This window comes from Bombus pyrosoma, linkage group LG2 (genome assembly GCF_014825855.1).
Source record: "Bombus pyrosoma isolate SC7728 linkage group LG2, ASM1482585v1, whole genome shotgun sequence".
In the NCBI taxonomy this organism is placed as follows: domain Eukaryota; kingdom Metazoa; phylum Arthropoda; class Insecta; order Hymenoptera; family Apidae; genus Bombus; species Bombus pyrosoma.
In genome coordinates, this window is record NC_057771.1 from 7,440,187 (window position 1) to 7,465,846 (window position 25,660).

At 40.0% G+C, this 25,660-nt stretch overlaps 1 protein-coding gene and 1 long non-coding RNA gene across 8 annotated transcripts in view; one reads left to right on the forward strand and one right to left on the reverse strand.

Moving 5' to 3' along the window:
* The window catches only part of LOC122576266 (CREB-regulated transcription coactivator 1-like), a 64,539-nt gene that overhangs the window by 16,843 nt on the left and 22,036 nt on the right, over positions 1 to 25,660 (reverse strand). For all 6 annotated transcript variants that reach the window (XM_043746345.1, XM_043746327.1, XM_043746319.1 and 3 more), the window contains 3 exons: positions 8,368 to 8,623; positions 3,688 to 3,793; positions 2,436 to 2,559 (listed from right to left, as the gene is read on the reverse strand). In XM_043746345.1, the coding sequence (XP_043602280.1) occupies positions 2,436 to 2,559; positions 3,688 to 3,793; positions 8,368 to 8,623 (486 nt within the window). The remainder of the gene's footprint in view (positions 1 to 2,435; positions 2,560 to 3,687; positions 3,794 to 8,367; positions 8,624 to 25,660) is intronic.
* LOC122576362 lies at positions 9,192 to 13,035 on the forward strand. 2 transcript variants are annotated; one of them, XR_006319733.1, is made up of 3 exons: positions 9,192 to 10,892; positions 10,968 to 12,187; positions 12,760 to 13,035. It is a non-coding gene; the product is annotated as an uncharacterized LOC122576362 (long non-coding RNA). The 2 variants fall into 2 exon arrangements; XR_006319734.1 differs by having other exon boundaries at positions 9,192 to 10,544; positions 10,636 to 10,892; positions 10,968 to 13,035.

Here is a 25,660-nt window from a genome sequence, read left to right on the forward strand (position 1 = left end):
AATTTATACGTTCGCATCTAATTTTTACATCTGACCTACTAACTTGTGATATTTGGAATTGTGAATTACAGTCGGTCAACCACATTCTTCCAAACCGCTACGAATATAGACTCGTTCTAAATTCCACATTCAAGAAGCTCTAAATGGAAATCCAAGTGACAGTAAATAATTTCCAAAGCTGTCCCCTTTATATATAAAATCATCTGCCTTCCTTTACAGTTCATCATTATCGCTAGAAATCAGATATTTTTCAAAAAGCTATAAATATCTAAAAAAAATCTTGTGAAAAATTCGGCTATTTCATCGGCAAGTACCTAATATACTATACACGCATAGTCGATGAGACCGCGTCTTTCTCTATGTTTCAAACCCGAAGTCAAATATTTACGGCGTTTGTAATATCGAGTCTGATCGATCCAAAGCGAATTTCTCAATCAAAGTTACGGGAATAGAGAACAGTACTCTGATCGATCAAAGTGAACGGTGGAGAAAGACACAGCGCTGTCGACTATAGAGTTGGCAGGTGCAGCAACATTCTCTAAGAACCCGATACTGTGTACCGTACAGGATCGCGAGGATATTTACTTGGGCGCTGGTCTGATCCTGCGAAAAGGATAGCCTCCCAGCTTGGGGTAAGCTGGTCGGCGACAGATTTGTGGGACTGCTCGTTTGACGACTCTGGAATACACCAGCAGTACCACCATTTCAAAACGGATTCCTTTCTTCCAAGGAAACGCTACCTAAGCCTTTTATGTTACTCGAACGTCACGCGACGCTACCTGATATGACACGGTCTGTAGTGGATATATAAGAGAGAAAGAAAGGCGAACAAAATAAAAGTAGACGCGGTCAAACGGGTTGAGAACGCGTTGAAAATAGGACAAAAAAAGATGTATATATCGTAATCGCGCGCGATTATTCCGATATCGACACGTACACCGTTTCCGCGGACGCATTTTTGCACGAAGTTGATACGACATGGCGATACGATGAATTTCGAACTGGATACCACCTGTTATTTAAATTTGTCATGCCTCGTCCGGATTAGTCGACTTATCTCGCGTCAAATGATCTGACTAACGAGAAGGAGAATAGAAACTCGATTAGTTAACTCGCTAGTTAATTGCAATTAGTAAGTTGGCTAATCCGAACGGAGCATCGGTTTCTTCGTTTTACAGTTTTATCGAGGAAAAGTCGTGTCTTGGATTAGAGAGACTAGCCTCTCAAGCTGATAGTTGTGCAAATACTATTTGCAGAAACTAATGGCTCAAGGGATAATTCGTTCGGACGAATTTAGAAGATTCGGAGCGATTTCTTTATCCTTTTTACCTTTGATGTTACGTATATTCGAATCATAGTTGAACGGGTTATCAAAAAACTAAACGATAAATGTATTTATTTTCGATCAAAGTGGTATCGATTTATAATGCGTTATTTCTCCTTCGCCAGGAGCTGGAAAAAACGTGCTTCTGTTACTATTGGATTGGCAACTAAGTGATTGCGGATTTTGTCATTAGGTGTTATTGACAAAATCCGCAATCACTTAGTTGCCAACCCAATAGAATTTAGATAACTAGATAAAGAAAGAAAGTTTCGGCTATAGTACGAAGGAGACTCGGTGCTAAAGGGTCAAAGTCACATAAAATTACATGATCTTGTAGTATATCCGAAATAAATATGAAGAAAAGGGGACGTTTGAACCGTACACTGTACCCAACCACTGGCAAATATATGAACGCTTCGATCGATTTGTATAGATAACACGTGAAATATGTGTGACGATAAATATTAATACCAGACGAACTATTAAAAGCAATAGTTTATATCTTATGCAATCAATTATATATAGATATTCTTCTTTATTCAAAACCTTATCAATGATATATTCAAATTAACGCGATCGGTGGATTCGCACGATTCGTGGGAATTTGAACGAGTCCTTCATTTTACCGATAGAATTAATTTCTCTGTATTAATTTGAAAGGGCTTTGTCCAAAGGAAATGGAATCGAAGACAATGAGCTTCTAAAATAATAAAATTGCTCCGTAACGTTTGACACTTACAAATGACAGTTCTTTCATCGCAAGTTATCCTTTAAAAATAAATTTCATATTAAAATTCTCTAATAAAGTATAAGACCGTACTTGGTCTTCTTGTTTGCAATTTTCTAACTGAATTTAATTTTATCGGATAGAGACAAGCGGCCGCATATCTTTCAGCGGTGGCGTACGACGAATCAGCTTAAGAGATTAGACCGACGAATACCAAAGACGGAAATTCCCCTTTCTAATGAACACGATAAAATAAAATAAATAAGTAAATAAAATAACGAAGGAAGATACGACTGTAATAAAATGTGATTTAGGAATGTGCAGCCTCGTAAGGTTTAAGAAGAAACTGAGCCGCGTGAAGGACACGTAATTGGACGAACTTACGTTGCTGAATGGTGTACTGCTCGAGTGATCCTCTTGATCCGACGGGAAGTGGACCAGGTCGGGCAACGATCGCGTGTTGCCTATGGGAATTTGCTGTCCTGGTGGCTGAGAGCTCGGATCTATGCTGCAAGACAAATACGTGCTTCAATCAGAAATCGATGCATTTACGAGAGGGAAGCGCACGAGAATCTATAGTAACTGTCAGAGTCTCGAGGCGCCAGTCATTCTCGAAACGACCTCGACCAATGTCAATGTTGTCCGACTGTAATACGAAAGTGCGAAACTAGGAACTCAAATTCTACGAGATTAACTGGAATTTGTTGAATTAACTGGAATGTTTCGACTAGAGCAGAATATGATTATTTATCCGAAGAAATTAAGATACGCGTTGTCTGTATAATTGGATTTTTCTTGCCATCGAATAAGGAAACATTTTCGTTAGACTTCCGCACTAAATTTGTACTTCTAACGTTCTGAATATTTCAAACATATCGATTGTAATATCAGAAGTATCTTTAATATTTTATGGAAATATCTTTGGTTCTCGATTCACGCGAATTTATCAACTGTTTCTAAAATTCTCATTCTTCTCATATTTGACACGTCCTTCTTTTCAATTATGTCTATTATGTACTATTTATACTCCCCTTAAATATCGGATAATATTAGAATAGCAGAATTCTACACGAACGAACTTACCACGTTTATCATCTGTTATCTTCAAACGTTAACATTAAACGGATAGCTTTCAAAAAGCTAAGGAATTTGTCATTTTTCTTACGGCCAACCATCGCCAAATGTTTCGCTAATTGACGCTACGATGATCGATCGTTTAATCGATGTTTATCCCCTATCCCCAATCCCCTAGAAAGTAGACGTTAGATAAAACGACCAATAAAATACAGAGATGAGAGTTAGGCTTGGATCGCTTGTCGCGAACGCGCTAAAATTTAAGACTGTCCCGAGGACAGACCGAACGGTGCCTATTCAAAATTATATAAACTCTGTGCACGAGCGCATTAGTATGTGCGATATAATGCGTCGTGAATACAATGAAACTTCGTACAATAGCCACGACGTATAAATAATGCATACACTGGTGTGCAACAATAGACAGTGTACTTATCAAGAGGAGATATTCCACGAGATTCGCAAAATTTCAGCCGTCTTTTTCCTTCAGCCGGCTAATCGAAATCGATACGGGGTTGATATCGCGCTGGTCGATACAGAGGGAGAGAAAAGGTTTCCTTACTTGCTTCCAGGCACTCGAGGTATTTCACAGGACGATCTTGGCCGTTCGATGAATCCGTAATGCAGGTCCCTGTTGTCGCTCCCGGACCCGGTTATGGTATGCTGATCTATGTACAACGAATTGTAAAATGTAAGATAAAAAGGTTAAGAGTAGCAAGATCCAGGAAGGATCAAACGATAGATAATTAATTCTAAATATTGTTAATTTTGTCGTGTTCGAGGCAATCTGTCGACTATTAACGCTCGAACTAGCGGTGGCTAAAAAGCGTCCAGTTCGTAGCCAAAGGAGTTGCAATGAAGGATACGGTAAACGAAAGTAAATCTAAAACACATATATGGTAATAAAAAAAAAAGCACCACAATTGTGTAAAGCATAGTTATAATTATCACGAGTAATGGAATATGATGCACATTTTGATTAAAGAATACATGACGCAAAGATGAAAACATTCTTTAAAGAAAGATCACTGAAATTGTGATAAACGCGGCATCGAATAATTCAAACATCGAAGAAAATTTCATTATATTAATAATTTAAATTGCCGAGAAAATTTCATTATATTAATGATTCAAATTGCCGAGAAAATTTCATTACGTTAATAGTTGCAAGTTTCCGTGAAAATTTCATTGTATTAATAATTCAAATTTCCAAGAAGATTTAATAGTTCAAATTTCCAGAATATTTCGTTAATTTTCAAATAATAAAGCAAATACATCGAATCTACAAGGTTTATAAAATTTATATGAAAAATTACGGATCGATAATTATGATAATTCTGGTGATTCTACAATTAATTCAGTTCCAACTTTTCGACTCTTATGCTTTAAAACGTGCCATAGTTGGAGGGTGATGCACACGATACGTAGACCCAAGGCAGAGCGTCCGATTTCGTTGAAGCAACCTAACACCATGTAATGCTTGCTACTTGCTAACATTACTACGGGTATAACGTTTCAGTTCCGATCCCCTCGTGTCGCCGGTCGGTAACAGATTAAGAGGGAATCATCGAAGCCGCGTATATCCGACCGACCGGAATCGGAAAACCTGCCTCGGCCAATGACCCGTCTTCCTAAAGACCTGTTCGCAAATTCCAAATCTTTCGCAGGAAGCTCTTAATAGTTTCTCGTTTTCTATCGATACGGTGGCCCATTTTTTCGCGAGTATATTACAGGGCAGAATATAGCGAGATGCTGAATTGATTCATTAAACATTTGTAACGCTATGTTAAGAGCCGAACTGGACATTGTATTTCGTTCCATTTTTACCTTTTTACTTTTGTCGTATAAAATAAAATGAGTATTTGCACGAAATAAAAATACAAAGAGGTCGCTTTTTATTTATACGTCAAGCTACAGGAAATGTATTTTCAAATGTTATATCGCGGGGAAAAAGATAGAAGTAAAACCTTTTTACGTACAATTAATTGAATTCACACGTAGACCATCGTAGGAACGTGTATCGTACTCTGTTTTTAATAGTTCGCGCAATAAATAAAACGGCGACTTGTCACTATTGATATTTCCGTCATAAAATGATTTGAATAAATTGAAAAACGAGAAAATGGTTTCTAATTTTCGTGTCAATATTCTATAACAAAAAAAAAAAAAAAAACACACGTACAGACGCGCGCGCGCATTGAGAATAGAATATAATAGAATATAATATAATTTTTTCAGAATCCAAACTGGTTTGCTCCGCCTCTACATAATAGGATTCGTAGATACATAATTAATATTCATATAGAAGGACAATTATTTTCAAGAACGTAATTATCACAGGAAAATAATCACACGTTATTCAAGTTTATTAATGTAACAGATAATTGACTATTCCACGCATGTCTGTGTAATATATATTGTACTAAATATCTTGTAATCTCTATAAATATTTCCAGATTTCTTTTAAACATTACCAATACGATCATGATAATCATATCACGGTGCTAATCAAGTCTCAAGATATTTTATATTAACGCACATTAACGTATTCATGAAAAATGTCTGTAAATGCCCGGATACTTTCGTGAAAGTATCAGTGTCTACTGTATATACGTAGCTTATATCTTATCGGAGTGACCTCTAAATCAAGGAAGACAATTAAACGGACCAAAAGGGGATCGTGACAAATCCTTGTTCAGACAAGAAACCAGCTTGCAAGGCTTAAAATGCTTGATCTTCGTCGAAAATTTGCCAGGCAGCCACTCGAGGCCGAGTGGCGGACGTACAACGAGGTAACGAGGTAATATGATAATGAGGGAATTTCTGAGACGAGTCTTCGTGAAAATCGCAGCGAAACAAAAGTTGACGAGAAACGTCGGAGGGGAAACGTGGTGATAATTCTCGAAATAATACACGCCATCGGCGACACGTGTCGGCGGAATTATTTACGCGGCAACCGAAAGCGTTTATTATGCGGAGCACAGTTGGTTCGAGCGCGAGACACGTATTTTTTCAAACGGGGCGGATCCCAGAAACGACGCGAAAACTGACTTAATGGTTCGAAGATTACGTTCTAGATTAACCACGCTCTGCGTGAAACGTTCAATTCTATTTACGTCGTCGTCGCTACGATTCTTTAAACGAAGGGTCGGGGAACGATAGCCAGGACAATTTCGAGAAAAAAAATGAGCCTTAAAATGGTGAGCTTCGAGGGTTGTCGTGTAGGGTTTAGAAACGGGAATAAACCAGAATCTCTGAGTACGGTGTTGGTCATCGAATTATGTATCCGATCATATACAGAAATTTCGTTTCTACGATTATACAGATGAGATATCGTTCCTTTCTTTTTCTTCAAATACAAATTTAACGGCAAGTCAATTTCGTCAAGACGTCGTATATTTCGTCAAAATTCTATCAAATTGCAAAATAAATTTCGTTTGTCGATATTTCTATTGCAACGACTAAATTAGTCTCGTTATTCCATATTTGAAGTACGCTCGGTTCTAGCGTTCAGCAATCAAAGAAGAAAGCGTAGCAGTTTCTTTATTTAAAAAACTTCCTTTCAGACAATTCATAGCTGAAAAATTGTCCGGATGGAATAGATATGGTGTCTTTAATGAGCGTACTCGTCGAGACAAACGTGGACCGTGACAAAGCGCAGACTCTAAATTGCAAAACGTTCGTTTTCAATTTGCGAACAAAAAGAGGAAATCGCGCGGGAAGATTCACGAGGGCGCGAATTGGCTGAACTGTAGCAGATATCGTATCGAATATCCGAACAAATTGACTATTTGTCGCGTCTAGATGACGCGTGTTTCCCCCACGATAAAACATTTTGCGACACAATTCTGTTACGAGCGATGGTTAACAAGCGACTGCCTGATTGGCGCGCTCTTTTTTCCGCGAATAGTACGCGGCCAGTACAATTTTCAACGCGGTCCGCATCATCAAAACGCATTGTAACGCTAGTAACGTGTTTCCACGAAGCGATGTGATCGGATCACAACGAGTCAGATACAGGAGAAAAACGTGTCGATCGCAAGAAAAAGGAACACTAGATCGGCTCGAGCGTGAAGAACAGGAGGAATCGCGCGCGACACTGTTGATCGGTAGACAGATCCACTTAGGCTTAATTAGCGACGATTACTTAAATACGTCCTTATTTCCATGGATATATCTATGTAAATATATATATATATATAGCGCACGTATATCGGATCTGTTGAAAGGTGGTTTTGTCCAATTTTTAAAAACACATTATTATTATGATTATTTTATTTCATTGTTGCAAGATTATCAAATTACCAACGAACTTTGCTTGCTATATATCCAACTCCCGTTCAATCCCATACAACTGTAGCATTCATCACATCCAATCACCCACATATATAGCTTTATTTCTTTTTATTTCTATGTACACTATCCTATACTTAACTCGTGTACTATCGCGCGTTTACCTTTGGCTTTTAATTAGTTCGGTATCTACCTATATTCCTACGCTGTTTTTTCAAATCTCTTATCCTATCTTCCAGCGTATCTTCTCTTTCAATACGCTAGAATCTATCCTACAGCATCGTTTTAATAGGTGTTTCAAGATATCTATCTTTAAACTACACAGAATACATTTGCTTTTTTACTCTTCCAACCAGTAACGATTTCCCTCCTACGCGTTATCCGCATCTTATCCTCGCAATTAGCCCCTGGTTGCCTTCTTTTCCTTCTTTCTCCACGTTCTTATGTATTTGTACCTACTGTTATATTTGGCGTTCCAAATTTCGCGATATCGCACTTGACCTTGCAACTCTTTGTCCCGTTCCGTCAGAACTTTAATTACATCAAACTTCTGCTGCCTGAGATTTTCTACAATCCTAGCTAACCGGTAACTATTTCTCCAAAAGTATTCTTCTCTTTCTCTGCTATCTTCTCTGTCCTTCCTATTTTCCTTCTCTTTTTCACTCAGGCATTCCTTAACTAACACTCTACCCACGCTACCTTTCTAATACCCTTTTCATATCTCGAAGCTTCCTTCCCTCCTTTGAACCTAATTTCCTCACCCTTGCTTCACTGCATTATCAATGTTTACCGTTATATTACTCAATAATATAATTTCCGTGATTGTTTATTACGATACTATCTTTCGCTAAGTTTATCGTATCCTTAATATTATTAGTTTCTTTGTTAACGATCGTCCTCTATGGATGACGAAGAAAAGCAGGAAAAGCAAGATTGAACGTATCTATACCTCGTCGATGGGGGATGGTGGTGTTTGACTGGCAGGCTTCGTTGGCGCTTTGATGCAGAGCCGAGTCTGAATTCGTTCTCCTCCATGTGTCCGGTGGCGGTGGTGAAAGATACGGAACACCGCTGTACGGTGAGGTGTCGTGCCTTTTTTCCATCGGACGAGGTCGCATCGGTCCAACCCCCATGCTCCTACCCCTCTCGTTGTTACGATACACCATGGAATTGTGCTGCATCTCCTCCAAATTGCTGAGCGCTGTCTATAAACGCGAAAACATTATTTAAGTATTTATCTCGACAATCGCGTTATCTTGCCACTCGAAGAAGCATTTTACGTGCACACGCAATAAATTTTTATCGATTGCATATCTTGCACGTGTCTATTCAAACGACACGAAAGGAAAAACTCATTCATCGTGTTTCTTTCAACTAGAACAAAAAATATATGGATGCATGTAAAATAAATGTCCATTGTGATGTAGAGATATTCTGTCATCTGTACACGCGTACATCGATCGATCGTTCTTACGTGTAAATGACAGCGTCATCGTTGCTGAACGATGCCCTATCTTATCAATCTTAACTAAAGCTCTAAATTCTAAACACTTTGACGTTCAACTTTGCATTCCTGTCATAAGATAGTGTCATTCCTCCGAAATTTTTCCTTATCTTATCGCTATTTACTATTTAAATGCTTAAAACTTCACCTTTCATTTAATTCCACGCTAATTGTATTCTAAATATGGACGTTTGATCTGCATATCGCCAGTTGAAGTTCGCTCTGTTGACTAACGTAACATAAATTACTACTTGAACTTGAAACAAATATCATATACGTTGCTAAAGCGCGGATGTTTATGTATTTATGGAAAATTTAAAGGTTCGAGGATACATAGGCCACGCATATTATACAAACATGTGTAAAATATTCAAACTAAAGCGATATTTAATAAGCAAAGCAAATCTTCGCTTAAATTCTATTTTACAAATCTGCATAAATTCCTATTTCTCAAAGAAAGGAAAAAAAAGGAAGAAAAAGAAAAGAAGAAAAAATGTATAGCGCATATCCATAGAATCACTATTTTGCAAAAAAACGAATGCATTACGTACATGGAGCAAATGAAATGTAAACAAATTACTATTCTTCCCAGCTACAGCTCCCTTTAAAAACTTTCTACAGAAACAGATTCTCCCTGCAGGTACGACGAGAACGAACTAGCTCCGAGGAAAGTAATTTTCTTCTACCTTCGTTCTTTTTCGAGTTGGTCGGAATTTTCTCGTCCTATGAATCTCAGCCTGTGAAACGTTTCATCCGTTTTGTGAGAGGACCGATGCGATATAAAGAGACTTAACGCAGGCGTTCGATCAGGACACGCCAGAACGAGAATCCGTGTCAGTTCCTCCAAAGATAAATCCATAGAGATAAGTTTCCCTTTGGAAAATATGAGCTTTTCCTTCCTCGAGCAATCAGATCTTATATCTACAACTTCTTTGAAAGCAAACTAAAGATTCAAAGTACAAGAATATCGACCCTTTGATAACAACATTAATAAACGAGCTCGCGTTTCCCTGCTAATAGAAATTCTAAAAGTCTTCGCTTTTTAAAACAGACTACGACGGAACCATCGTAGAAATCTGCGATACAACTCGTACGAAACGACTATATACGATACAGTGAGTGTTTACAAATTTAGAAGCTCAAACTTTGCCACTAAATTCTTCTTATTACTATAGAACGTCATAATTGGATTGCGAATGTTTATGAATTCATTTAAATATTCAAGAGTCAAAGCAGAATATACGTAGTGGCAACAAATCGATCGAATATCTCCTAGAACACGTTGTCAAATTTTTATTATTAGATCGCAAATATTTATGCATTTATGGAAGATTTAAAGATGCAAATATTTACAGAATGCGCGTAGTATCAAAAGATCTATAGAATATATTGACAAAGTATGGCTGTTACGTTCGGGACATTGCGCGTATATGGAAAACTGGTGTCGAAATTCCTGCATACTATACGAGACTGGCTCCATCGGAAGTCCGAGTTACCTGCGACAACAGACAGGTGGCTTGCGTAAGGCAGAAAAGGATTTCGCGCTGGTTCGCATCAACGCGAGTCGCGTAATCGCAATTAATGCGACGCTCGCGGTAATGGTCGTTCTCATTATCATCGCGGTGTGTATTGGATAATACTCGAGCGTATTCGATGATCCGACGCGGACGTGAGATCCGTGTAAACAGGCAGTGTTAATTTTCGGTCTTCCAGAATGGTGAAGGGAGAGAGGAGATCGGTGCATATGTACATTTGAAATACGAAGCGGGACGGTAGGCGGGACAATCGATGACGGTACTATAATTAAAGTATCCTTCGATATTTCGCTCGGGAACGGACCAGAGTAACATCACGTGTCGTCGATGTCAAGGCGTCTTCGTCGAGCAGTGAACGGAACGAGGCGACGTACACTACCGCTTCAAAGTATCCGGACACTTGCTCGTTTCTACAAGATATAATAATATGCGTACGTAAGTATCTGATAATAATTCTAATAATATTATTGCTATCGAATCGATTATTAATTTTTACAACACTTCTTCCAGTTAATAGCTAAGTGACCATGTGTATTGGCAAGCGCATACTTTTATTTTTCAACGAAGCGTCGTTTTATCGCGTCTAAAATACTGCCAAATGATATACTTAATGAATAATGAATAGTAAATGAATTACTGTACAAACGTTGTAAGAGATACAATGACGTGGAAATATCTTTCGTAGTCAGCGTATAGACCAAGTGACTCCGTAGGAAACGTAATAAGTATCGTATTGTTTCTATCGATTATTTCCTCGTTAACTCCTCGATAAAATTCATGTACTGTTACTACGGACCAAACTATCGGATACTTATGAGCCATAGTGTACGAAGACAGAGGGGGAGAGAGCAAGATGGAACAACGGAGAGGAAGTTTATAGTGCACAGCAAGATAAAAACGAAGCGACCGTGAACGTGTACGAGGAATTGCCGCGAGCGTCACTAAGCTATTAGCTTTGTGTTGGCCGTTTTATTCGCAGATCGTGCGAAAGCTGCGCTCTTAACATTGGCCTGATGGCAGGCGGATTCACCTAGCCTTAATTTAGAATCTAGATGAAATTCGGCGCAGGTATCCAAGAAACTCGACATCGTTATTTAGAACTATGTACGAACGAATAACCGCGAGTCATCGGCCGGCGTATGTCGCGTGTATGCGCGGGCGTAAACGACACGCGGCCGCCGTAATACGAGAACGTGGAACGAGGTTGTCTCTTGGCGAATCCTTAATTAATAAAAACGCTGGATATCGAGGAAAACAATCGTGAACAAGCATGAACGATCGTGCTTGTTGTCGGTCTACGTGTTGTTATAAATAGCCGTAACGTTCGAGGCAAATTATTAATTATAACACGTTAGCCAGTGCTCGAGCGGACGAGCATGGCTATCACGGTGCAAGGTTCAAGGGAAACCGCATTCTTCGAACGGCAAAGACGAAAAAACCTATTAGTAAACGATATACACGCACCTCCCGTTTCGTTTTGTTTCGTTTCGTAGATTCTAGATTAGACGTTCGCGAGGAGAAAAGCCCGGGGAACGCAGAAACAGAAAACTAAGAAACGAAACGAAACGGTGACAATAAGACCTCGTGCAATGTGATAATTATACAACGCGAGTAATAATTGCCCACCAGCATCGTGTAATGCCATTTGCAAAATATCAATGAGAGTGAAGTGTTTGTGAATTCGATAAGGGACGAGCAGTGAAATACGTAATATGTGAAAGAAAAATGAAGTAAGTTATTTTGTAAATGTATGTGTTATTTTGTATGTGTAAATGTATTAAAATAACGCAATAAATAATGCTGTAAGTGTAACGAGCATAGAAATTATATTAACATACGATTCATATTTTTCCCTCTGAAAGAAGAATAAAGCGTATTCTCTGGGATAAGGAAAACTTCTTCTTCTATAGCTATAAGATCAGCATAACAAAACATGTTAGCACACGAGAGTTGAACTTACGATACGATAATACGAAATTCATGATAGTCGAGTCCCAATAATAACAGTGGCGATGAAATTTTAAAATATTCCGTATAACGTACATACCTAATATACGTATTCTTACAAGATTTCTACAACTGTTCGAACATTCTCGCGAGCCTCTGTATATCCGTATAATAAGTAACAGATATGGTTCTGTTGTATTTCTCTGGCCGCATATGGACGTAAAATTGTGATTAATGGAGTCCGAAAAACGCTGTTTAGAGATTCAACTTGTCCAGCTCGCTGGCCGATCGGACGCGCCGTGGCTTTCCAATTTTAGCGTCGCAAGAATTGTATGGCATAACGATATATTTTTAGTCTGTACAGAGTACATACGGTGTGTAGCGTGTACGGGCCGCTTCGAGTGTTTCCCCCCGCGGCGCCGCGCACTGTTCACAGGCCACGCTGTAAACACAACGACAGGACAGGCACCGATTCTCTGTCTGCGACGACACGTGCTCGAAACAGGTACGCCCGCGAGAGCTCATTCATCCAACCAACACCGTTCTACGCTCCTCCTCTGTCCGTGTGTATTTATATTACCGGCCGAATTACGATTCGGTGGACGAATTTGATCAACACCGCAGCCGTGTTCGCGTGCCGAAAAGTCTGCTGGCGTCGATTAACCGCGACCGAAGGGAAAAGCAGTTTGATCGGATTTCGTCACGAGTCATGTTTTCACCGCGTGCTTCGCTCCACTAAATTGTAAACTTTCCTCCTCAGATAATACACTATTATTTCCCGCCTTGTATAAGCTTTCCATCGCCATTAAAACTCGTAGGAAAGATACGATAAGTGTATATCTTCTGTTGATCTTTGTATGCTAATGTCGCTCTATGACCGAAGTGAAATATTTCAATATAAAATAGTTGCAATTGGAGAGAACGCGTAGGCTCCGAACATATAGTTGCGGAAATAGCATAGAACGTACAAAAGGTGTAACAGAATGTTTCAATATATCCGATGTTTCAGCATCTTGCAGAATTTTAATATCAAGACAGTCAATATTTTTTAGGTTGTGAGAGTAGGTGGAAAGGTATATTATTATTGCCGTCAAAATAAAATAAAAGACTAGCTTTGGTAACAGAGAATCAACCGACAATGTATGAAATTTAATTGAATATCGTTTGCCTGTAAAATACGAAAAATATGACTCGCGTTGTTCCCCTGCGGCTTTTATCTATTGTATGGAACGACATCGCTGTCACAAATTTGCAAGTGAAATATCTATCGCGTATTTAGGTTCGACGACGTTACCGCGACGCGAGTCGTTGAACTTGCATTAAAAACACCTGTCAACGATTACTTCTTACGATACAGATCTGCGAAACGATACAGGACTCCTCCCACCTCGAGCAGTTTTTTCGTCCGTGCATTCTTTCTACGTGATCTCAAATTCTAGAAATAATCGTACCGGCCGCTGTACGTGAATCACCATGTGTAATACGCGATTTTTCTAGAATCACGCATGACCATCGAGCTATAAGAAGCAGGTTAAATCGAAACGCGAAACGAATGCAGCGATTTTGGCGCGCGCGCGCTCGTCGTACTTCTGCGGTCAGGGATCTTAATGAAAGAATCGAGTTAGCAGTCCACCGCGAAGACGAAGGGAAATTAATAAGCTGTCAGCCAGTATGAACTGGTATGAACCGCGGGTTAGGTCGACTCATTCGATCGTCACGATTAGCAACGATTCTCTGGTTGTTAGGGGAGCACGAAAGGGAATCGGCGAAATCCGGTCTAAGGTTCGTTTTCTACCAGGTGCTGTGTTCATCGATACGGCAGAATCAAGGTAATTCGTTTTGCTTTGCCAGGTCGTACGTTTCGTTCGGAGAAATTGGTTCGATCATGCGTCCACCGCTTCGATTACAGCGATCGAAGGATTTGCGGTAATGAAGAGGTAGCTGCAATGAATGCTAATGAAATTTCAAAACGTCACGCAGTGTTTATTCGATAACGTTTTGTATTTGTAGAAATGTTCGATTACTTTCGCGAATCACGCGTATCGTTCTCTTCGCTCGGTTTATAACCGAACCTCTCGCGAATCCTCGAATCAGCTTCACTTTTCGCGAAGTTATCAGATTCAACGTCACAGAATCGAAATCTAATCTTCGTGAATTTATCTGTCGCAAGGAGTTTTCGTTAATGATCGTAGTTTGAAAAATCGAAACGAATAACATTTGCAAATCGTAGTTCTTCCACGTGTATTAATTTTATTGATCGATTATCGCGCGATTTCCCAAGGATTCGAATGAAGATTACATGAAAAGAACACGATGAATCGCATCTTTTATTTCTCGCCATAATATCAGGCGCAATATCGAAAGTATTGAAACATTGCTTGCCTCGAACCATCGCCTGTGACACTCGCATTTAAATCGCACTTACCGCAACGAACATAGATCTCACGAGAAAGGCATAGATCTCGTAATCAAAAGTGCAACAATTTACTACCACGAATATCGCTCAATGACAGCTTTAAAATCTAAGTTCATTCTATCAATCGATTATGAATTGATCTACTCGAATTATTAGCGAGCGAAGCTCCTTATTGCAACAGCCTTTTCAATTCGTTCCCAACGAACGATCTGCGAACGATAATATAATAGTTCGACGCAATTTCACGATTCGCGCTTGTCGAGGCATAATTACTTCGTGGAATAGTAACAGAGATCTTAAGACGGAATAATCGTGGTGTAGGATAATCGTCGAGTCGAGTGTGAAGTTCCCAACGAAAGAAAAAGAGAGAGAGAGAGAGAGAGAATAACGGGGCGCACACGCTAAAAATAACAATTTCATCGGTTGCACGGCTACGAAGAGGAACAAACTGACCCGTAATTCGTCGGGTGGAGAGTGGAGAGCAATGTTTCCCGAGTTGGCGCGGCTGCCACGCGTCTCATACGATTTCCTGTGGAGGAGAGGGCGCGAAGAAATTCGTCGGCCGTCCCTGCGCGCCATGTGTTGCTCTGTCGTAGTTCACACGGCTGTTACCTAATATCTGTTGAATTATGCCGTAAACAAGGAACAGTTCTCCCACGGTTCGGTTCACGGACGACACCTCGCGTACGACACGGTCGAGTACTCGCGCGCCTGCTTCATTATCGCCTTTCGTTTCGTTCGTTTGGCAAATCGCAGTTTCTAGACATCTAGACTGGACTCGAGAGAGCTCACGCGAGCTACGACGATCGCGTGCCGCCGCGATAATCCGTAAATTGTTTAGCGGCAACGATTGGACAACGTCCAACGGAATAATATACGGCCGCGAGATAGTTACAACGCGAGAGAAATGTTACACGGGTGATTTTGCTGATGAAACGGTCGTGTCCCGGCTCGGGAACGAACCTTACGATGTTACGCGCAACGCAACCAATTCTAATCGTTGCGCGTATCGCGTTAATAAATAGCATCGCCACCTGTTTCCCTAAAATCATCGACGCTACTGAAAGAGCTGTCTTCCGACGTAAGTGAAAGAGGTCACTGAATTACCTGCCGCAGTTATTATTCCAGTTTCGAACGATGATCACACGGCAAAATATATAACAGCTGTGTGATACAGCGAGCATCACGTATTTCTTATCAATTTCTTCGAGAATTTAAATTCTGTATAATTTTCGGTATTCGGTGGTGGTCGATAATCAGCTGCGCGATAAGTTCGCTGTACGTACACGTAAGTAGTAAACAAGACTTCAAACTTTCAAACAACACGATACGACGATTCGTTTTCCAGTTTTATCGACAACGACGTGTCGTATGAAAAATTGTATTACGTATTTTATCTATCTTTTCACCTTCTTGCAGATTATCCGACCGTACCGAGGCACCTTACGCAAATGCCTACTAGAGAATTATGAAGAGATCGTGCTCAAATACTCGATCGCGAGAGAAATTGTTTATTGGTGGCAAAATACCAGTCTGTGAATAATCGTGTTTTGCACGATTCAGAATAGACGTGTTCGAGAATAGATATTCCTCTGTATCAGAGAGAACATGCTAAAGTGGAAATATTATTCTTAATTGAATATCATGCGTTCGATGGTAGGGTGGCAAACAGGACGTCTGTTCCTGGTGAACACGCAAATTTCACTGTAACGGTTGACGTAACTTAATTATCGATGACATGGCGGTGTATTTAGGTTTCAATTAGGAAAAGGGAGACAAGCCGTTTTGTGTACGCGTGAACCACGACCATGCGAGCTTGTGCTTCTATTACGTTACAACGTGGACTATGTACAGCCACAAACAAGATTGCCAAGTAAACTATCAAGGGGTACGGCGAATACGGGAATCCTGTACATAACGTTGTTTAAACGTTTTTATCGTTTTGAATTATCTAGAATTCTCAGTAATTCGATGATTAATATTAATCCATTAAGGGTCAGCTTTGCCGTGACCCCATCGGCTTCTGTTTCTAACATAGCTGCCATGAAAGGGAATTCCAAACATTCGCTTAACATTTTGTTCGTCGTTATTTCTAACCGACGATTAACTGTTCCAATACTTTTACGACTTCTGCGAAGTATTGGGTCGTCCGAAAAGTTTCGTTCGTTTTATAAGGAAGTAACGGATGCACAACATTTTTCGCTTCATATTATTTTATCGAATTACGTGTGATCCATTTTGTTCTATCAAAATAAAGATCGCAACGTTCGACAGATTAGGTTTCGTGTTTCTATAAAGATGCGTCGTTGTAAAAGACGTGTCTGTAAGAGAAAAACACTTTTCCAACAACCTAATATATACTTGGCTTGATTATCCCGTAGCTTCTATCGGTATATACCTTCGCGTTTGTTTCAAACGTTACGAATACAGTCGTGCCTCGTAACGACGCTGATGAAATTTTAAAATGTTTCCTACAACACACACGATATATTCGTAAAACGTGTCGTCGAGCGTTCGAATGCTTTCACGATTTTGCGTGTACATAGCGATAGTTCGTCGTTAAATACAAAAGATCGCTTAGAACTCGAACTAGTATCGGACTAGCAGGCAGTAAGTAGGAGGCGTTTAATTTCGTGGCTTTCTCGCTTTGCATTCGCATACCGAACCGACAAATTTCCACGTCGGCCGATACGGAATATGGCTGACGTAATTCCACGATATGATCGGTGTAAAGCTGGGAATATTTGGGCCGAAAATTATTTTCAGTGTGCTCACGCGCGTTCATTCGATACAGGTTTTAAGAGGTTTCCATCCGCGGCAATCTCGCTCGTCGGATCGCTATACAACGCTATTTGCATACGATAATATGCAAAATGTATCAGTGACGATGCAAGAATAACCTCGCTGGCGCCTTTTTTACCACACGCCTCTCGTCGATGCGTGCGCGGCACACGCGCGCGCGTATTTCAAGACTCGACGCATCCTCCGTGGTTACAGCGATACGAACGTGAAAATATTCCTCGGTGTTCCGTTAGTTTCCCCGATCGAACCTTTTTTATCGTCTTCATTCCGGAAATTCTCTCGATCAGAGCCGTTCGAACGCGATACAATCGCGCTACGCTATTCCTCGTTTTGCATTTTACGGCACACTTTTTAGTGGACTTTGTTCTGATATCTTCGTGTGCCGATCTCGAGGAAAATCAACGCGAAATGTACAACTACATTTTCGACCGTAAAAATAGGAAATATCATTTGCCATACACTTTGTATGGAAAAATATTTGTTATATAAAACATTTTGAAATTTCATTTGCATAACGATATACAACGGCCGTAATGATAAAACTTGGAAGGCACGAGATATTTTCTGCGAAACTGCGAGCAAATATTCGGTAAAAAAAGATAGTATACGTCGTGAACAGCTGAAACATGTAATAAACGACAAAGACGGAACTACTGAATTGTCCAGGCTTATTAACATAACAACCATAATTACGATCATAATTAATAACAATAGATAATTGATTACAAATACTTTCGTGGTTTCTGGCAAGTATGGTATATCCACTTGCACTAAATGATCTTACATCTTGCGTTCTTCTATTGTATGTGCATTTTCGAATTTGTTCCAAACTTCGACAATTTATATATACGACGACACTAGGAGTGAAATTTCGAGATATCTCATACGATATACGCGAAAAAGTTTCTATAAGCATTCAAACTTTCGCGAATCACCAGCGTAAAAAGAATTATGCGTGAAGAATTATGGATATGTTATCCTTCGAAGGAAGAACTTGAATTCGAAGATCGCTTTACAAAGTTTCTTGTTCGAGTGATCGAAGGCGATAGAGGCGGTCGTTAAATATAACTGAGGATAAACATAACAAGACAAACGATAATACATCGCGATCTACGATAATTTACTAAGAAGCGTCAAGTCGTAACAATTAAACTAGGTGTGTTAATAAACGAACAATCGTGTCTCCTGAATAAAAATTAGCTTTTTCTTCAGGCGGTTAAAGTCAGTCGACGAATTAGCATAAAAGATTCCGTTCAGTTCCATCTCCGCGCACTCCACCTCGATATTTTTAATCAGGAAAACATTGTAAGATAAGCATCTATACTCAAACCATTATACGTAGTATTTAAAATACAGATCAGATAAGGTATGTTTCTCTAAACTTACATCGCACGATCGATTCAAACAGTAATATTTCAAACTACTGCTACATACGTTGATTGAAATTTTATTATTCGCTCGTTTTATACGATCACGGTAAATACTACTTTTGCTTATTGCATTAGTCTCTTGTTGATTCATATATTCACATACAACGTACATAACGTTGCTATAGGTCGACCGAAGTATCCATATACGATATTCTTTTGTTCAAACACGATGAATGGATTAATTACAGTGGAAAGAGAGGGCAAAACATGCAAAACAAAGACGCCCGAAAATAGCCTTGCATCGTCGTATTATGAAATTCCACGGGACGAATATTGTTTCTATCGGGTTGGCAATTAAGTGATTGCGGGTTTTGTCAATACCACCTAATGACAAAATCCGCAATCACTTAGTTGCCAGGCCAATAGCTTCGTACGAACGAAAGCCGTTGAATGGTGAAGAAGGAAGAAGAAGAAGAAGAAGAAGAAGAAAGGAACAAACGACGTATCCGAATTGCCGGCACGTGGCATTGAACGACACCGATTTTTAGCGCGTGGTCATTTAAATACAATCACGCGTCACCGCGCGTGAGCTTCCGTTGCGTTCAAGAAAGGTTATTCCGCTTCCGTCTGATTGCTAATCGGAAATCCTGACGGTTGATTCTTCCCAGCAGCCTACTCTTCGTTTTATCGAAGCTCGTTTTGAGAAAAGAACGCGTATATAAACTTCTACGGTACTTTCGTATTGCGCGAAGAGCAAGATCGGTAGTGGCAATTAAAGTCGCTCGTTAGATAGAATCGCGTGTTTCCGGCGAGTAACAACGAAAAATATTCTATCCGCGTCGACTTGCGCAACGGTACACACGTATACAGAGTCCCGTCCAGATACATAGACATAAATTGCCGTTACGTGTGTCGATTCCACAAACGTTGCTTTCCTACTTTCCATCCTTTGATCTTTTTAATTACCGAACGATTGTAACGTAGAGACAGTAACGTGATTCTAGCACACCATTGTATTTATTACAGCGTTTACATGCTAATTAATTCGATCGAAGTGCGTTCAATTTTGTCTCGCTCGTATATAGTATTCCTCGTACGAATGCAACAATTTCATATTATGAAAATAATTTGGTTCGCTGAGAAGTGACTATACTATTACACAATATTCGAATGTTCCATATATTTCTGCGTATTACGTGCATTTCACGCGTATTGGCGCATTTAAATCTCCCATGAAGATTCGCCGTATGTTAATCGTACCTTTATCTGGATACGAAAACTGCTTCATATTCATATTTTCCAACCCTTCGGATACGATAAGAGAGATACGACGCTAAAAATTTCTGCGTCGATGTCTTAATTACGAGCGTCGCGTTAAACGCAGCCTGTGATACCCTTTAAACGCATCGATGCTTCTAAAAATAGCATCAACCTCGGCATTTTCGAAGAAGTACATATACAGTAAGCAAAAGGAACGGAGAAGACAGACGAACGACAAGTATGTAAATGTATTTTTACCACGAGGAATGCATGGCTGCGAAAACAGACATTCTTAATTGACAGCGGCGCTAACCGAAGGTGATTCGTGTCGTGACGCGTACCCACACAGATTCGTCGATGCGTCTCGTCGGCTCGTGTCGCGAACCTGACATTGAGAAAGTTCTCAATGAAATGGTCGCTGGCGCGCTCTTGCGTTTCATACGCTGGGAATAATCCGAAGGAAAAAAAGGAAAAAGAAAGAGAAACTAGCGAGCGAGTGATTCATTTTCACGGAAAAAACGCGAAATAGATTCTCTCGTCAGAAACATCGATTCAATTATTCATGAATTTGTTTTCTTTAAAACATGGCCGAATTGTATTTCGTCGAATAATAGACGCGTCGCGATATATATCTCACGAGAGAAAGAACGTGATATTTTGGAAATAATGTAGAATCGTGAAGAGAGAAGCGAGAATTAATTCAACGAGCTGTTTCCTTCCTTCGTGATTCTGATAAGAGGCCGCTTCTCCGCAAATTTCGCTCGCAATTCACCCAGACGCCCGTATATTTAACCGTAATTTACCCGGCACCGAGTATGCTATCGCAATCAGGATCCATTTTGACCGTGTTCTCTCCGCCGTATTTCATTCCCGATCTTTCCTCCGGTTAACGCGAAATTCTATCTTACCGCTGTCTCATTTTCAAAGCAACTCCCACTCTTTGCAAATTGTCGGTCGAATTTCACCCGAAGCGCACGATCATTCTCGACATTCCTACTTTTAATTGGAAAAATGTTTGATCTCTACACACGCGAGCGCTGAATTGCATTTTTCATGAAATTTCACAGCAACGTTCTTCTTCGTAAAGTACAAAAAAAAAAAAAAAAAAAACGAAAGGAACAGGCTGATTCGATCGCGTTGCCTTCTTCGACAGACATCGCGATTCCCTTGGTTCGATTATACACCTGTTAGCGAACCACCGGTGCACGCGATCCGTAAAAATAGTGGCGTGTTTGTCTCCATTGCATAATCTGCGTGGATCGATCGACGTTCGTGTGAATGAGCCGACGAGCGAGCAAGGTGGAGCTTGGTTCGTTTTTCGGTACATGGAACCACCGCACCGGCGTGATCCCGGAATCAAGGACACGCGAAAGGTTACAGACACTCGCCGCTTTTGCAACGCAAGATGTTATCTATGCTACGCGTCTTTTGTAACGAATTTCGTGCAGCAGACGAACATCTGTAAGTTTGTCTTCGATGACCGCATAGAAAAAGTTGCTTCCAAAGGTCGCCCATGTGTCGACAGGCATGTGCTTCGCTCTTTAAGACCATAACGAATTGCGAGAGAAAAGGTTGAAGCAGAATTGGCGACGAATCGTGAACCGGCTAACCTTCTCTTATTACGAAAATCGATTTTAAAATTTCAAACAATTCAAATTACGAACAATCGTCAGAGTTAGAAATGTTAAAGTAACGAATCGCGCAAAGAATTTGAAAAGATTTTCTAAATAATTTACCGAGATGGAAAGAAATTATCGTCGTACGAAAAGACTAAAATTTGAAGTTTTCAGAGTTATTTAGTCGAAATAAAATTCAATTAACGATGCGATTAAATGTGACGGAGATAGAGGTGCGAAACACGTGGGTTCGATATTGCAGTAAACACGGCTCGACCGATCGAGTCGGTGGTTTAACGCTAATTTTGCCATGCCTCGTTAAACGACCAGTTTCAAAATATAATTATCATTGTACATTCATCATTTATTTCTTTCGTTCGTCTAACTTTGCGTAAATTCTTACATTACCTGATCGATCGATTTCTCAATTTTTATTAATAGAAGAATTTACATAAAGTTAGACAATTTTAAATTAAATTTCGAGACCGGCCAAATGACCGGGCCTGATAAGGTTAATGTTAAAAAGTTTTGAAAAGAAAACGATCGCGTTTAAAGGCATTTTAATGATGTTAGATATTCAGTAGACCCGTGTCCTTCGACTTTTACAGATGATATTCAAGGACAACGGGGCCGATCGAACGCCGATGACACTTTCCACTTTGTAATTTTATCCTCTTCTGACCCCTTATGCACATCGACCGTTCGATGAGTCGGCAACGGTGCAGTGGAATGAGAAATTATAGGATCAGCTACAGTCACTTGCGCGCAGGCCAATGGCGTACAACTTTCCCAGAGGGAAAACAACCTTCGCCATTATTCGCGGATGTTACTTAACGTTCGCAAAAACCATAAATAAAAATGGTATCAATAGACATTGTTGCCGACTGTATGTTTTTAGCGCACGAATCGAGAAAGGTCATTCTTGATACATATAAAGGCGATTTATCGCGTTTATCGCTTGTTAGATTTCGTATTATTATTCAACAACTGTATGAAGGATTTTATTTCATAAGTAAATGTAATTATCACGCTTAAAGATTTGCATATAAAGATATAAATAGAATATTCTTCGTTAGAAAATAAGATATTCGACATTGTTGACGATAACGATCTGGCCTGCGCTAGCCGAGGGTTAAAGACACTATAAGCTTCCATGAATTCGACCCTAAAAACGGTCGATGCTTTCATCCGCGTCGTATATAATAATTCCTCTGTTAACATTTATTGAAAAAAAAAAAAAAAAAAAACTGTAATTTCCTAAACGGTAGGCATTTACCGAACGATATTCGAAGAAACAATGTGCACGGATTTCCATGAAATTTGTATTCGAAGGTAAAATCGATCGATACATCCATCTCTACGTGGTATATAACCAATTTTCAAGCTACCGCGTACTTTTTCATTTAAAATTTGTTTAGCAAACTTTAATTTCCTGAACTAGAGTCATTTACTGAACGAGATCCGAAAAAACGAAGCGTAGGAATTTCCACGAATTTCCACTCGAAGCTAAACCCGATCGATACTTCCACCTACGCCGTATATAACCGATTTTCAGGCTGTCGTGGAATTTTTCGCTTCAAATTTATTTAACAAACATTAATTTTCCAAACGGCAGCCATTTACTGAAACAGAGCCGAAGAAACAACGTTTACGAACTTCCACGAAATTCCATCCGAAGCTAAAAACGATCGATACTTCCACCTACGTCGTGTATAAGTAATGTTTGTGCTATCGTGTGCAATTTTTCACTTTACAACACTTACTAGCATTTGCTTAAGAAGCTCTAATTTCCTAAACGGGAACGATTTATCGTATGGAACTCGAGGGGCGAGGTGCACGAACCGTATTCTTGGCGTTGTAGGTAGGACGAGGACACGCGGGACAAGTATGAATGGCGAGAAACGCGGAAGACGTTGGAGAGGTCGGGAACCGATCAGCGAGGAGCGGCAAGCTCCCCCTTGCCACTCCTTCAACCCTTCTGTTTCGCTCTCTCTTTCTCTTTCGACTTCGCTTCTAGTCCTTTCACAACGACTTCGCTCCACCCACGCAACGACGTCGGGACACCCACCACCGTCTACCGTCTCCCGACACGTCGGTGACCTACTTACAAGGGGACATCCGTTGCCATTCAAGGCTGTACAACACGAAAGCACGCAGGACTCGCCGTTGCTCGTTGTATCCTGTCTCACTACGTTCGATCTCGTTTTCAAAAATGTTACGTTACCACTAGACTTTCTGAATCTTTGTGCAAACTCATGTACAAAGCGTCTCGCGTAAAGTGGTCGATCGCCGAGGGATGATTCTGTATGTACAAATAAATCGAAAATATAAAATAAGATTCTTTCGTCCGAAGCTTGTTTTTCAATGTAAAATAAAATGTTTGTGCACCTGGAATCAAGTCGGTATGGTCGCTTTATCAACGTAAGTGAGGAAATGAAACTTCGATAGCTGTTGAGAAATTTTTGTCTGTCAGGAAATTTTGATCGAACGACAGAGAACTTATGATACGATAATTTGCAAGCTGCGTATATTTTCATTCCTATTACACGGGATAATTCCTTTCGTGCATTTATAATCGTATCTGTATATTTCGAAATTAAATTGTACGTTGAGACGTAATTGGAATATTAAGTCGGCATCTAATTCACGTCCGAGGTAACAGTTTACCGAGACAAACTCGGCGAGAACACCGAGTAACCTTTAACAACTGCATGCTAGGAAAGGGGAGAATGCGCTGATCGACGCCCACGTGTCCGATTTTCTCTTGGTTGCTGGATATTATCCGCTCCTTAAACAATCGTTTTGTGGGGCACTCTGACCATAAACGTGCTCGTGAAAGACGCGAATAGAAGCAAGAAAATTTATGGACCCGATGATTGCCACGCCATTAATAGATCTGACAATAAGTCGCGTTTATACTTTCTAGCGACGCTTTCGTTCGTGTGAACGCAGTATACTTACAACGTTTCAACGAGCGATCGTGTTTTATCATCGTGAAATCGATCGTGGGCCGCTCGAGCCATGACTTTTTATCGCAAACGGCTTTGCCTGTAAGCGTCAGAAAAAGCAGTGATCGGGATTCTAGGAGATTTCGTGGAATATCAAAGTCGTCGAGAGAAGGCAAAGACCCCGTGGAGACCACGGTACACCGGATATTACGATATAATCATCCACGGAAATGGCAGATAAATCAAACGCAAATATCGCCTGAATTTCCATCGTCTCGAGGTCCCTTTCAGCCAGTCCGTACGACCGAATACCAAAATCCCGAGGAACGAGATCTTCTAAAGAAGAAAAAAAGCAACAAAAAATTGGAAGCAGTTTGAACGTAGGCTAGACGCGATATGAATTATGTATCAGGAAAATCCAATTATATCGCAACAGTGGGATGTCTGCGTGGAAACCGTTGGAAGCTTCTTTTTTTATAATCTCGAGAGATCACCGATGGAAAAAAGTCAGGATATTATAACTATACCAGCTGTGAAAGATACACGGTTTCTCGTCATCGAATTGAAACCACTCGAAACTTTTAATACAAGTCAGAGGCGCGAGCCAATTGTAATAACGAAGTTTATCAATTACTAAAGTATTACGCACGTGTATATATGCAGATGTTAAGAACTTGTATGCAGGCACCTCTTGCAAATACTTGCTCCTATCCTACGTCTTAAAATTAAATCCGCTTTTCAATTTTTGTTCTTGAATCGAGTAATTGAATAATAAATAAAATGTGATCGTAGGCGTGCAAATATTTTCACGAGCCAACGTATTATACAATAATTAGCGAGAACG